Source organism: Serpula lacrymans (genome assembly GCF_000218685.1).
Source record: "Serpula lacrymans var. lacrymans S7.9 unplaced genomic scaffold SERLAscaffold_14, whole genome shotgun sequence".
Classification (NCBI taxonomy): Eukaryota; Fungi; Basidiomycota; class Agaricomycetes; order Boletales; family Serpulaceae; genus Serpula; species Serpula lacrymans.
In genome coordinates this window covers 263,239-275,489 of record NW_006763303.1, presented here as the reverse complement: position 1 = coordinate 275,489, position 12,251 = coordinate 263,239, and the positions used below count along the sequence as shown (strand labels likewise).

Genomic DNA, 12,251 nt, shown 5'->3' with positions numbered 1-12,251 from the left:
AAATATTTTCGGGAAGTTTGATAGGTGACCCCCTTTCCCATTGGAAGCGTAGTAATGTCCACGGTAAGAACACTTTGTACGGGGGTGCTCCGGATAGTTTTGGACGATGTTTACGGTTTGTTTCCTACCAACGCCGTGTCTAGATAGACTGGCGCCCCACTCTCTATATACTCAAAAACTCACTTTCATCGGTATGATTGTACAGATCATTAGTAGCTGAATGTCAATGGTTTTGCGGTCAGTATAAGGTTTTCGTACCGGATTGATATTTGGGTGGGCCCCAGTATTCATGTTGTGATACATCATCCCCAGATATTCACTTACTGCATGCTCTGCTACGAAGTCGTTGGTTAGGGCATAGGTGCCTCTTGCAGAAACAACCCACACGGAATTACTAGTGAATAAAGTATGACGTTCGAAAACAATGAAATGACATACAGTACATAATAAGTGAGATCCAGGAAAAATTGCGTTGCCATGTCGAGTCTAGAATACCATATAATATCTTTAGCGCAACGCCCTTGGCTGTATGAGAAAGCCTTTTGAATTCGCCCGTTTTATGTATCTCCTAAAGTTTCGAGCACCCGTATAAGCCTCTCTCGTCTCATGGGTATCCACATAACCTCTGTACTCTGTTCCCCTGTTGCAGAAGACACTACTAGGCCATGATCCTTAAATTCACCCAGGAGTGCTCTAAGTGCCCCATCAGAGGTAGCGAGAAAGTGATCACGAGCGAGATGGAAAAGCTGGTCATATGGTAGAGCGTATGTAGGTGGTGCTCCACTACTTGTCGCAGCGTGGCTAGGCGTCGTAGGCATATTCGACGTGGGCATAGAACCTGACTTTGTAGGCGAAGATGGCACAGACGCAGACGGACCCGAGCCAGCACTTTCGTCCTCCCAGTCGACTTGTCTTTTCCCCAGCATCGCGAAGAGTTTCTTCGCTTTTTGCGTAACACTCGCCAGCACATGTAACGCAGCTGTTTCGTCTATGATAGCTTTGGTCCCTCCGACGCCGTCTGGGTGGAGAGAAGTCGTGCGATTTGACGAAGAGGCACCAGATATGGACGCGCGATCTGCCCAAGAAAGCTCAGCATCGAATGGTGCTAATGTAGTAAGATCATGAAAGAGCCATGCAAAACCGCGCCTCCCGCCTTTACTGGAGGAAGACGAAGAGTGAGATTCGTGCTTGCGTGCGGCTATTTCGGAGGAAGTCCAGAGTAGTGGTGCATTGAGTCTGTCAACGGATGCCACGATGTGGATGTGTGGATTAAGTGCGAGAAAGGAGAGCGTGGAATGAGCTTTCAGACTGCGAAGCGGCGGGGCGTCGATGTTGTGGATGACAACGTAGAGTGGCTTGGCCTTAGGATTATCTCTTCCTATCTCTATACTAGAAAAATAGTCATATACTCTTTGTGTCTGCCCTTCTAGTCCACCACCACTACCGAAAGACGTGTTTCCCAAGCCGGAAATAATGTCCTCTATGCCTGTAAGCACATCCTTTATCCCGACGCCGGGAGCAAACCCATTAACGACAACGACATGCCCTTTCCTTGATAGATAAGATGCTGCAAAATCGTTCAGAACGCGTCGTTTTGAGCCAAAGCCATAAAAAAGAAGATTGAAGCCTTCGTCGAGTTCACGCGTGTAGCGAGCTAGGACGTCTGGTGTCGGCTGAGACAGCTTTCTATGCGTGCCGACACGAGCTTTGTAGGCATGTATCGCGTCTGCGTATTCATCCTGGGTAAGCGGCAAGAGGAGAGACGAGAATACATTCGATGATGTCTGTGAACGGGTGGTAGATTGCGTGAAATAATTGTCGAAGGTGGAAAGCCAAGTTAAAGGTTGAGCGTCTTCGTCGTTTGTATACGATTTTGATCTTTTCAGGACGCGCGAGACAACATCTTCATTGTCAGAACCAGAATCTGAGCTTGAGGAGGACATAGTGACTTCACAGTCAAGAGCTCAAAGGAGCCTAGATAATAGTTACTAATCCGAGTCATGCCTCGGATTTCACCGGTACTACTACTACCACCTGAACCGCATAATATGCTAGGGATTTCCTTCAGACTATCCGACGTTTTCAAGAATGCTAGGCTGGGTCTACATGATACCCCGAAACTGCAGGGGAAACTACCGTTTTATGAGATGCATAAGCCTGGCTTCTATCTTGCATCCCATACCTGACGCCAACCTTGGTGCGACGTGCAAAGATCCGGGGAACACGAAAATGACTTGGGAGACAAGATGTTGTTACTCGCCTCACCGTACGCGTCTATCGTGTGGCGTTCATGCTAAGGCATCAGAAAGGTCTTTCTTCCTCCGCAGTCACTCTAGCGCTAGATTGTGTGTTCAGAGATCATATCGATCACAGATCGCTGGAACTTCCTTTTGATCCTATGAAGTTCACAGCATCCTGATAATGTGACTCTCAGGTAACTTGAAGTTCTCGCGTTATTGTTGCTAATACCATCACAATATAGTTATATGTCATGCTAGCACATGACTCTATGACAGCAGCTGGTCGAACGTTTCCGTCTTACAGTCGCACTTGGTCGTTTAATGTCCGTCTTCGACCAGTCAATTGTTTAGTTTTCGACTCTGGTGAGTTTAGTGTAAAGCCTGGTGCAGTCTTTTGTAGTGACTAATCTCCAGAATCAGGTTGGCCGTACAGTAGTGTCATACAGGCCAATCCTTCCCTCCAGATCACCGACACCAGCCATTAAATATAGCCGCTGACGACGCCCTTCTCTCAGGAGAAATATACCATTCTACAAAAACATGGGTTATGTGATTATGCAGCTCATTTGGCCTTGTGACCTCCATTGATTTTGCATTTGCCTTATCTGAGCGCTCGGGTGCACCCCATATGTGCATATATAACTCAGTGCCCTATGCTAAATCGAATCTCTTACCATATTCTCTTCAGGTCCAGGCGTCAGATTTGTGTACGCTCGTGGGGTCCTCATCAGACCTCCAGACTCAGGAGACACACTTTTGTCTACTATTATTTGATTCCAGTAATCTAACACTTAGGAAGCGAGCGACCAGTTTTTGGAAGATTACTAGGGGCTTTTCTGATACAGAAGGCCTTGGTCGTAAGTCTCCTTCAGTTGTGATGTGTTTTCTCTTCGCCAGGACTGGGAGAAACTTCATAATGTATATCACTGTCTTCCTTGCCTCGGGTCTTTGGGACTGATGGCACCCAGCAATATGTTAAACTTTCGTGGCAGCTGCATGATGTTGTGGGACAAACTCGTACTATGGCCAATGGTAGGCATTTACACCAAGCTTACCTTACTTCTCTTATTGAAGAGCTACTCTCAGACCTTACTCGAGGATTTTAAGTACTTCAGGGTGACGTCACAAACGTTTCTGACCATCCGCATTCAAGCACGTAAGGGAAATTGACACGAAAATTTTGGGCATTATCGAGAAAATAACTCAAGCACAAGGGGAATCGCGGCGTAAATGCTTAAATTTGTATCAGTTGGGACTTCATTGCGCACTGATGAAACGATTTCTCCTTGTTCGCAGAGTAAGTGGTACAGGGCGACAATTCAATAGGTATTTGTTGTTTCTTAGATTTAATGCAACACTGCTTCCATATAACCGTCAGCACTGCATTAATGGAGAACAGTAGGGTTCATGTTATTCAGTATTAATTATCATTGAACTGAGAAGCCCGGTAATTCTGTGCTATACCCCAAAGATGTTGTAGCCCTGAAGTTGGCAGAAGCTGTAACTTGGATAGTAAGGCACAGACGTACTCAACGTACAGTGTGGCGGCGAGCAACTCAGGCTACTAGACCACTATTCATCCGAATCCGAAACTGATTCGGTTTACTGCGACAAAACACTGCCATCCACCATTGGAGAACCAACCTGACCTTACAATCATGATGATGGTCGCATGAAATACAATTTAGCAGCTACGGACAACATGCGGGAAACGAAAGACGTAACGAGGGGAAAAACACAGGGCAGAATGGTGAACACAAAGGAGCGAATAATGGTCATCTGGTCTCGCAACATTCAGTATGATAGTAACAATAACAACTGGTTTTTTGAAATAACAACTGGTTTTTTGAAACAACGATTATGGTGGAAAACCTAGAGCACGTCATTTTTCTGATGCCAGCAAAGAGTATTGATATCGTTGATTAATCGTCGTCTTCATCTGCTTCTCCTTCACCACTGCCACCTCCAGACTTGCTCTGCTATATTGACTAAATTAGATTGCTATGTTGTGGAGAGGTATGTGGATACATACAGCGAGGGCAGCCTTTTCTTCCTCTGCTCTTGCCTTGTCTTTGGCAGCTAGTTCAACATATGGCTGTATAGTTTGTCAGATAGATGTTATCATATATTGGTATATGTAAAACTGACCTTCTTCTCTGACTCGTCAAGCTCCTTCCATTTGGCTCCTAGCAATTTGCCAACCTCGCCTACAGATAAGATCTGTTAGGTGGATGGAATTATTGATAGATTGATATCTGCATACCGAATCCAGCATCAGGGTTCTCAGCCTTGATCCTTTCCCTCCAGTCTTGACTGAAGAACATATATGCGGACAATGCGCGTTTAGGTCCAGTCCCTTTGGCAGCCTTTGTGGCTTTAGCCCGGGAAGTCTTTTCTGCCTTCTCGGCAGCCTTGCGCTATTGAGTGGTTAGGGTGGTTAGGGCGACTATATGCGTGTGAAGCAAAAATGAGACAAACTTTTGGTTTCGTGGCTTCCTTGGGCATCTATAAACAACGATCAACGATCAACATGCTATTCAACACGTCGTTGACACGTAAAACATCGAGGAAGTGAAGTGCGACACGGTGAGACGCGGTACGCGCGACGCGTCGGTGGCCAAACAAACACAGGCAGCTCTCACTGGTGAAACAGCGTCGACGTCGAGCACAACGCTGACGACAACAAGGGGGGACGTGGCGACCATCGACGGACGATGGTGCAACTGATAGAAGAAGAAAAATCGACGAACCTTTTACTATATGATACAGAAAGTGAATAAAAGGTAAATTGGTTGGATTTAGTCGGGTGAGGGACCACACACAGCTATAGGTAGGTTGGCTGAGGGGGCGTTTGGCGGGTGGGAGCTTATAGAGCCCCTGCAGCTTTTTGCGCCTGTGGGAAAAACGGGCACGGACTCCCTTTAGGTAAGCAGACTCGGCCCGGTCCTTCACATTCCCACTCCGCTTCCCTCTCACGCAGCCCCTTATCCACGGCCGGTGTCGGCGTATAGCCGGCCAAAGACATCCCAAGTTAAGGATGACCTCCAGTGGACTATACGCTATAGGGGCGAATGCGTTTGAACGACATGTTGATGATGTCGGCGAATTCTGAGTTATGTATGAGAAACCTTATGCATTTTGAAACTGTGAGCTATGGATCTGATTGGGTTATTATAATACAATATCATTATGAATTTAGCTATAATCATACTGTACCATAAGAAGTGTGCATGTACGGAAACAGATGGGGACAATGTGAGAAAGCTAATTATCACAAACAAAATCAACAACGGCCTGCCGATCGGCTGTTTGTTGAAATACTTCACGAATTATGTTCCTCGGGTAAGCAGTAGAATCTCCATGTGTTCGAATGGCAGAAGGACCTTCTGTAACAAGTTTCATGCCAGCGGAAGAAAGGGTGAACACCTTTGTTCTTTCGTCTAACTGGACTGTTGGTGCCGAAAGGAGGGACTTGGCTTTCTCGAGCCTCGTGTGGAGTTCATTCTGCGGCCCAAGTGTATCTCCAAAACTAAGCTCCTGCTGCATCTGTGGCCAGACCTGCTTGTAATGCCAACTTTTCTTGCGCTACAGTGAACAAACGGCGTGTTCTGATACGATCAAAATATTCTGCATCCTGCACTGCGTATCAGATTTGTTCAATCTCAACAGTGTATAGAACATACCTGTCCCAAAGCCCATTGCTGGAGGTCCTGGATGGCGGCACCGTGCCACTCAAGTTTATTCCTGAATGCGTCTAACGTCTCCTTATCCACCATGGCATCCAACATCTCTCGCACCCGCTTCCTCTCAGCAACTCCTTCCTGTCACTCCTTCTCCACTGCATTGCTCAGCTGCTGCATTTCAGCCATCACCCTTTTCATTTCCCCCCTATATTCCCCTAACTCGACATCCAGCGTTTTACTTTCTTGCTCTCGCTCCTCTATCATCATATTGTTGATCCTCTGGATTCCGGACTCTAGCTGTTTCATTTCTTGCTTGAACTTTTTGATTTCAGTGTTGAATATTGAATTGGCAATCTCAGCTTCGAGAATCGATACTCACCGCTTTTTTCTCAGCATCTGAATCCTTCTTGAATTCTTTAAGTTCTTTCTTATGCTCTTCAAGCATTTCCCAAAATCTTTGAATCTGAGAGTCGTAAGTCGCATGTGGGTTCGGAGATTGTTGTTTTTTTAGATCGTCCATTCTTTTTTAGTGTGAAGGACTTTTCAGTAGAAATCGTGCCTGCCATGGAGCAGGTAAGTTCGCTTAACTTTGTATCGCGGTCACATGATTACGTGCATTCTTGTTCAGGTTCATCGTGATCGCAATATCTTTTCTCCATCCCCAGACTGTATTTCATTGAAAGCAAACGTGTTTCATCATGAGCCAAGAATCCTATAGTTGCCTGAACCATCTGCATCGAAGCTAAAAGATCCAGAGCAACGATTTCACCTCTCGCGAAGTGTAAAGCACTCTAGCCAGAAGCGCGCGCACAACTCTAACTCAGTGAAAATGCATACCAGATTCACTCGCCTGACCGTTGTATACTTGTAAAATTTGAGTACAGACATGCTAGACATACTTCCTAAAATAAAAACCGATATACATGCTGCTTCCTTTACATGAACTCTGTTCGACGCCGATGAACCTGAGATGCTATCTGCTTTAGAAATAAGGAACGAAGCCTTGACCTTGGATGTAGATTGATAATGTTTGGGAGTAGTCCTATTCGTCGCCGTCATATTCAGTCTGCGGAATTCCATCGGCGACATTTTTCCGTTCTTCTCTGCGTTCGCCTTTACCCACTCGCCATCGCTCATTGGCCACTTCTACGTGATCCAACCGCTTTCGAAGAAGCACTGGGATATACTTTGCAGTGCGTTTGAACGTGCCGCCTCCAAGAGGTACACTTAGTACTGGTCGTTCCTTCGACTTCAAAAGCACCGGGATAGTAGAGAGGGCCAATCCAGTGTGACTGAATGGAAAACGCTGAGGAGGATGGGAGTGAAGTTGAGCAGCAGCGGACAAAAAATGCGCATCTAGTGCAGTGTGGATACTCGACCGTGCATAGATGGAGTGTAGTTGGTGATACAACTCAGACCCTGTGCCACTCTCGCCTGTGTCAATGTCTGTCTGCCACTGAACATCGGAATCCGAGTATGCGCAGTCCCATAACATGAGCGGTAGCCCATCAGCCATTTGGTATTCGGGTTTACGATCGACTATCTCGAGTGGTGAGTTGTCCAGTTCGCTGGGCGAGTTTGTTTCTTTACCCACATTCAACAACGTTGATACGATGGATGGGTGTTCGAGTCCTGTGCCCACAAGAAATAGAATAGCCATGATGTGTCGGACTTGATGGTATAAAAATGCGGTTCCTCTTAAATCAAAGACGCATAGATGGTCGGATATGGGGCTTATTTTGGCTAGTAAAACGCGTCTATTAAAGTTCGTGATCTGCTTTGCCGGGTCGAGTTTACACAAGTTGCGGAAATCGTGTTCACCGACAAGACGATCGGCGGCTTGTTGCATGAGGCCGAGGTCAAGTTCCTGCGGAGAGAAAAAATATTTGTAATGGCGAGATTGACAGTTAAATCTCGCAGAAAATGTGGAAGAGATTGGTGACCACGCGAGGACGCGGATTGTTGGAGGAAGGACGCGGTTTAGGATTGAGACGTATCGTAACTCAGATCGTGTCTCTTCGCGGGAAGGTTGACGCATAGATGGCTCTGCTTCTGTCGTTACGACATCAGCTAATTCATCGGCAGGATTTCCGAGTTGACGCTCATGTGGGAGTCCTGGACTAGATGGGCCTTCAAAGGCTGCACCTGCATCCTTTAGCCTGTTTTCGTCTAGTGCACTCCGGACCCATAGCGACACGACTTGCCCTGCTGCACTCACTCCACGATCTGTCCTCCCACATCTCTCCCAGCCACACCCATCCAGTCCTTTGTCGGGATCAACAAGTCTAGTCTTCGCGAATGCGTTAAAGAGGACCTCTTCCACGGTCGGTAGCGGTGTTGGGCCATTTTGGAATGCGAGTCCATTATATTCCCATCCGGAGTAGCAAAATTTGACTGCAATCTTCCTCCGAGGATGAGACGTGAAATCAAATGTTTTCTTTTGGGGTGAGGTGACGGTAGTGATCTTTGTCGAAGAAGTGGTCTTTTTGGTACTGGCGCTGGCTTGCGGATATGATTCCAGCTCATTCAGACGAGCAATAAGTTGCTCCTTCGTCCAGCTCTGGTATTCCGGTGACATTATACGAAGGTGAGCTCCTGATGGTAGATAGCGATAGCGAAAACCAAAACGCATAAACAATTATAACTGTCCGCTGGTAGCTCAGCCTTGATACTTCGGAAGATGGCCCAATTGACAAGAAATTTGAGGAAGTCTCGAACGAGAATCTGGCCCCGATATCAAGTAAACTTTAGTGTGCGCTTATGCTGGATATACCGAAAAGTATCTGAATCCAGTGAATTTGCTGCACAGATGGCAGACCAGAGTCGGAGTTTTGCCACGTGCGTCGATATCCTACCGCAAGAGGCAACAACAGCTGTTTGCCAGCCACCGTCATCTTTCTGCTCCAACCCACTTGCTTCCCTACTTTCAAGCCTACATAAACCAGCAAGCAAACCTAGAAATCAAGTAATCTGCACAAAAGATGTCAGAGCAAGCTGGCGAGGCAAGTCACTCAAAGAATTCTAGTAAACATGATCGTGACCACCGTAAACGTAAATCTGCCATGTGTATGTCGAATGTTCATCCGCTTTGCATCTCGTTTGTGTGTACTACCAGGCTGTACCTGCAGCTCAAAGGAGCAGTTGGACGTCGTTTCTGAAGTCGTACGTCCTATCTATCTGTCGTACAAAACAAGGTGGAGTACCATCAATATCACTTACCACTTGTGCGATCAGGATCGCATCGTTCTCAGGCGACTTGTCGTCCATGACTGCACCACCATTCATCCTCTCCCCAATATCTCTGACAGAATTCCCTGGTTCGTCTCCCCCTTGTTATTTGAGAAAAAATCCAAGTGATCTGATCAATTTTCTTGTCCCCCGAACCGATTGTGTTATTGCTCCACAGCTTATTGGTGTGAACGCCCCGAATTGTTCGCCGCTATTGCAGATGGTAAGGATGAAGAGGCACGATCTTTGGCCGCGCTCAAGTGGTTCATCGTAAGTTATATTTAGACCCCTTTCGTAATGTTACATGCTCGCCATTCCATCACCTGTCATGTCAAATGAACTTTGCGCTAATCATGCCTTCCTACCTGTTCGCGCTTGGGAAACGTAGAGTACGCTCAAGGGACAGTACACGTCTCGTAACGAGTCTCTGGGATCCGAAAAGAAGTACGTCATTTGTAATTGTTTGGGTCTTTGCCCTCTTCATGGGTTAAACTCATGTACACCCTCTCAGGCCCTTGAACCCCGTTCTTGGAGAGTGAGTGTCTACTTCGGCATGGCGATAGACTATCCTCTTGTATAACACCAGTTGTTGTCACTGATCGTGCATTTCCCAGACTTTTCTATGGTACCTGGCCGGCTAATACAGCTCGTGGAGGTGAAACCACGCTAATTGTCGAGCAGGTCTCGCACCATCCTCCTATCACTGCATATCGCATTGTAAACAAAGCGAAAGGTCTCACACTCATAGGACATAGTGCCCAGAAGACTAGCTTTAGTGGTAAGTTTCAATCAACTTGTTACCTCAAAAAGACGTTCTGATTTGGGGATGTACGTCAGGGGGCAGCATCATAGTCAAGCAGATTGGTCATGCGGTGCTGACAGTGGCATTACCCAATGGCAAGGAGGAAGAATACCTAATCACGCTCCCTCGTTTGCGAATCGACGGATTGTGGTACGGATCGCCTTATATTGAACTCGCCGAGACGAGCTATATTCAGAGTTCGAGCGGTTGGTTGTCAACAGTAAGTATCTTCACTTTTTTCCAATAAAATTTCCAACATAGTCTTCAGATCGAATATAAAGGCAAAGGATATTTCTCGGGTAAATCACACACATTCAAAGCCACCGTCACACCTCCCGTGTATATGAGCGGAACTACGCACGTGATTGAAGGTACATGGCACACAACTTCAAAGGACACACGCTCGGGAGCAACTTTCCATGATGTGACTACACCCAAAGAGGAGGTGACCGTGAAGCCGATACAGGAGCAGGATGAATGGGAGAGCAGGAAGCTTTGGTTCGGCGTCGCCAAGGGAATCAGAGAGGGTGACTTCGATACTGCAGCGAAGGAGAAGAGCCGGATAGAGGTTAGAATATGGTCCAAAATCTCGAGGAATCAGTGCAAATGCTAATGCCTTTTTCTTCGCAGAATGAGCAGAGACAGAGAAGGAAGGACGAGGTTGGTGCTGGTACGACCTGGCAGTTAAAGCACTTCCAGCACGCTGCCGAGGATCCTATTTGTGAGGACAATGTCGCCTTTCCACTTCTTGCATTCATTTATTTTTTTTGATAGATGAACGCCTCGGCCAGCTGTTCAAGGCTAATCCGCCCACGGAAGACACCTATGTGTACAAGAATAATGGGCCGCACTGATTTTCTTGGTTTATTCACTTTTATTGTCACACCAAACCTTATCAGTCTTAAGATCTTTTTGTGCAATCTTTACGTCATAAAGATGGACGGTGGCTGTTAGACCGGAATGAAGTATTGAATGCATCTTTCCGTCTGTAGTATCCTTTTTTCATATTTTTTGTCTGAGACCCTCGACGATTGTTTCCCATTCTTTTGTGGCTACTGTATCTATCGTATAGCATTGCTAGTATGATCTTGGGTGCACAAATTTTGTTTTGATTTTGGTGTCACATTTGAACTCATGTTCAAGCTTTTTAAGCCCCGTGGCGCAAAATAACCAAGAGAAGATGGAAATGTAGTTCATATCTTTTATTTGTGTTACTTAGAGCTGTATATCTGAATGCTAAACCTCTCAAGCGTGACATTCTGAGACTTTTGTCAACTTTACCTAGCACAATCAAAAAAGGATGTGCATGCACTTAACTGTTATATTTTTCTTCATCCAGATTGATTTTTACTCATTCTCCACAGCTTTCAGCGATTACTCCAATCAATGATACCATGACAGAACTTGAATATAAAAAAAAGGGCAGGCGGCCAAGTACTAGTAAACACTGAAGTACATTTGATTGATTCCATTCCATCAAAACCCAGAAAAGAAAAGTACAGGCAGTCGAGTAATCACGAAGGCACAACTTGACTTGTTTGATTCCATCCAATTCAAACCCAAAAAGGAACAATCAACACGTAAGGTCACCATCATCATTTGACACGCAAGAGTCTGCATCGTCAAGGAATTAGTGCATGAAAAAGAGGACAGTCAACTATAACCCACTTAAATCGACTACTGACGGCTGGGTGCCACCATGTCCATCACTGCAGGTGCATTGTATATAAGTCTTATCCTCGATCGAACAACCATTGCACGAATGACTGTAAAAACCACTGCAGGGCGGATGCCTTCATCGAACGTTATCGTGGGCGAAGTGTGCGGAAGAGACTTACCCCTGTGCACAAGTAAGTTGCCCGCCGTAGTTAGCTACACAGCTGTTTAAATCAATTTCTGTTGAAGTTGATTTGCCATTGGGCATGCGGCAACTCCCACTTAATTCGGTTCCAGATACTTTCCAATTGCTGCATGAATTAGCGAAACCACCAGATATAACGGGGTGCGCAAACAACAAGAGCCCGCCGGCGAGAGTTAAGATTATGGTAAATCGCATATTGGTGAGAAGAGTAGTTGAAGAGAAAGCACGGAGTACGCGTTGCATTTATACGTCAATGGAAAGCTTGACATATATCGCGTCCCAAGTTATGGCAATTAACATACCTACAACGGTGTCCGCATCCAAGCACCATAGTTTGGCCCAAACTGCGAGTCATCAGAAGAATCCTAGCTCATCAGAAGAAAAAGAACAGAAGGCAGGAACCGACGTGTATCTAAGCAAAAGGGTCTGTATAATCA

General features: G+C 46.1%; 6 protein-coding genes across 6 annotated transcripts; 1 reads left to right on the top strand and 5 right to left on the bottom strand.

Moving 5' to 3' along the window:
* Positions 1-219: 219 nt before the first annotated feature.
* SERLADRAFT_477582 (uncharacterized protein) lies at positions 220-845 on the bottom strand (the record flags this gene model as incomplete). The annotated part of the gene is made up of 1 exon (XM_007322883.1): positions 220-845. The coding sequence occupies one exon, from the start codon at positions 831-833 to the stop codon at positions 558-560; it is 276 nt and encodes a 91-aa protein (XP_007322945.1).
* A 200-nt stretch (positions 846-1,045) lies between these two features.
* Positions 1,046-1,966, bottom strand: SERLADRAFT_477581 (uncharacterized protein; the record flags this gene model as incomplete). Its single annotated transcript, XM_007322882.1, has 1 exon — positions 1,046-1,966. A coding segment is annotated over one exon (897 nt), but the record flags the coding sequence as incomplete, so codon positions are not given.
* Positions 1,967-3,871: 1,905 nt separating this feature from the next.
* SERLADRAFT_477580 (uncharacterized protein) lies at positions 3,872-5,096 on the bottom strand (the record flags this gene model as incomplete). The annotated part of the gene is made up of 6 exons (XM_007322881.1): positions 3,872-4,219; positions 4,273-4,335; positions 4,389-4,447; positions 4,504-4,657; positions 4,719-4,745; positions 4,991-5,096. The coding sequence occupies 5 exons, from the start codon at positions 4,743-4,745 to the stop codon at positions 4,163-4,165; spliced, it is 360 nt and encodes a 119-aa protein (XP_007322943.1).
* Positions 5,097-5,437: 341 nt separating this feature from the next.
* SERLADRAFT_400341 (uncharacterized protein) lies at positions 5,438-6,410 on the bottom strand (the record flags this gene model as incomplete). Its single annotated transcript, XM_007322880.1, has 3 exons — positions 5,438-5,874; positions 5,924-6,241; positions 6,303-6,410. 2 exons carry the CDS (start codon positions 6,366-6,368, stop codon positions 6,065-6,067), a joined length of 243 nt encoding a protein of 80 aa, XP_007322942.1.
* Positions 6,411-6,759: 349 nt separating this feature from the next.
* On the bottom strand, positions 6,760-8,501 carry SERLADRAFT_363593 (uncharacterized protein; the record flags this gene model as incomplete). The annotated part of the gene is made up of 3 exons (XM_007322879.1): positions 6,760-7,279; positions 7,352-7,939; positions 8,069-8,501. 3 exons carry the CDS (start codon positions 8,499-8,501, stop codon positions 6,966-6,968), a joined length of 1,335 nt encoding a protein of 444 aa, XP_007322941.1.
* A 301-nt stretch (positions 8,502-8,802) lies between these two features.
* Positions 8,803-11,080, top strand: SERLADRAFT_477574 (uncharacterized protein; the record flags this gene model as incomplete). The annotated part of the gene is made up of 11 exons (XM_007322878.1): positions 8,803-8,925; positions 9,039-9,085; positions 9,158-9,240; positions 9,330-9,421; positions 9,540-9,595; positions 9,663-9,686; positions 9,766-9,929; positions 9,989-10,173; positions 10,222-10,521; positions 10,584-10,674; positions 10,728-11,080. The coding sequence occupies 11 exons, from the start codon at positions 8,905-8,907 to the stop codon at positions 10,805-10,807; spliced, it is 1,143 nt and encodes a 380-aa protein (XP_007322940.1).
* Positions 11,081-12,251: the final 1,171 nt, after the last annotated feature.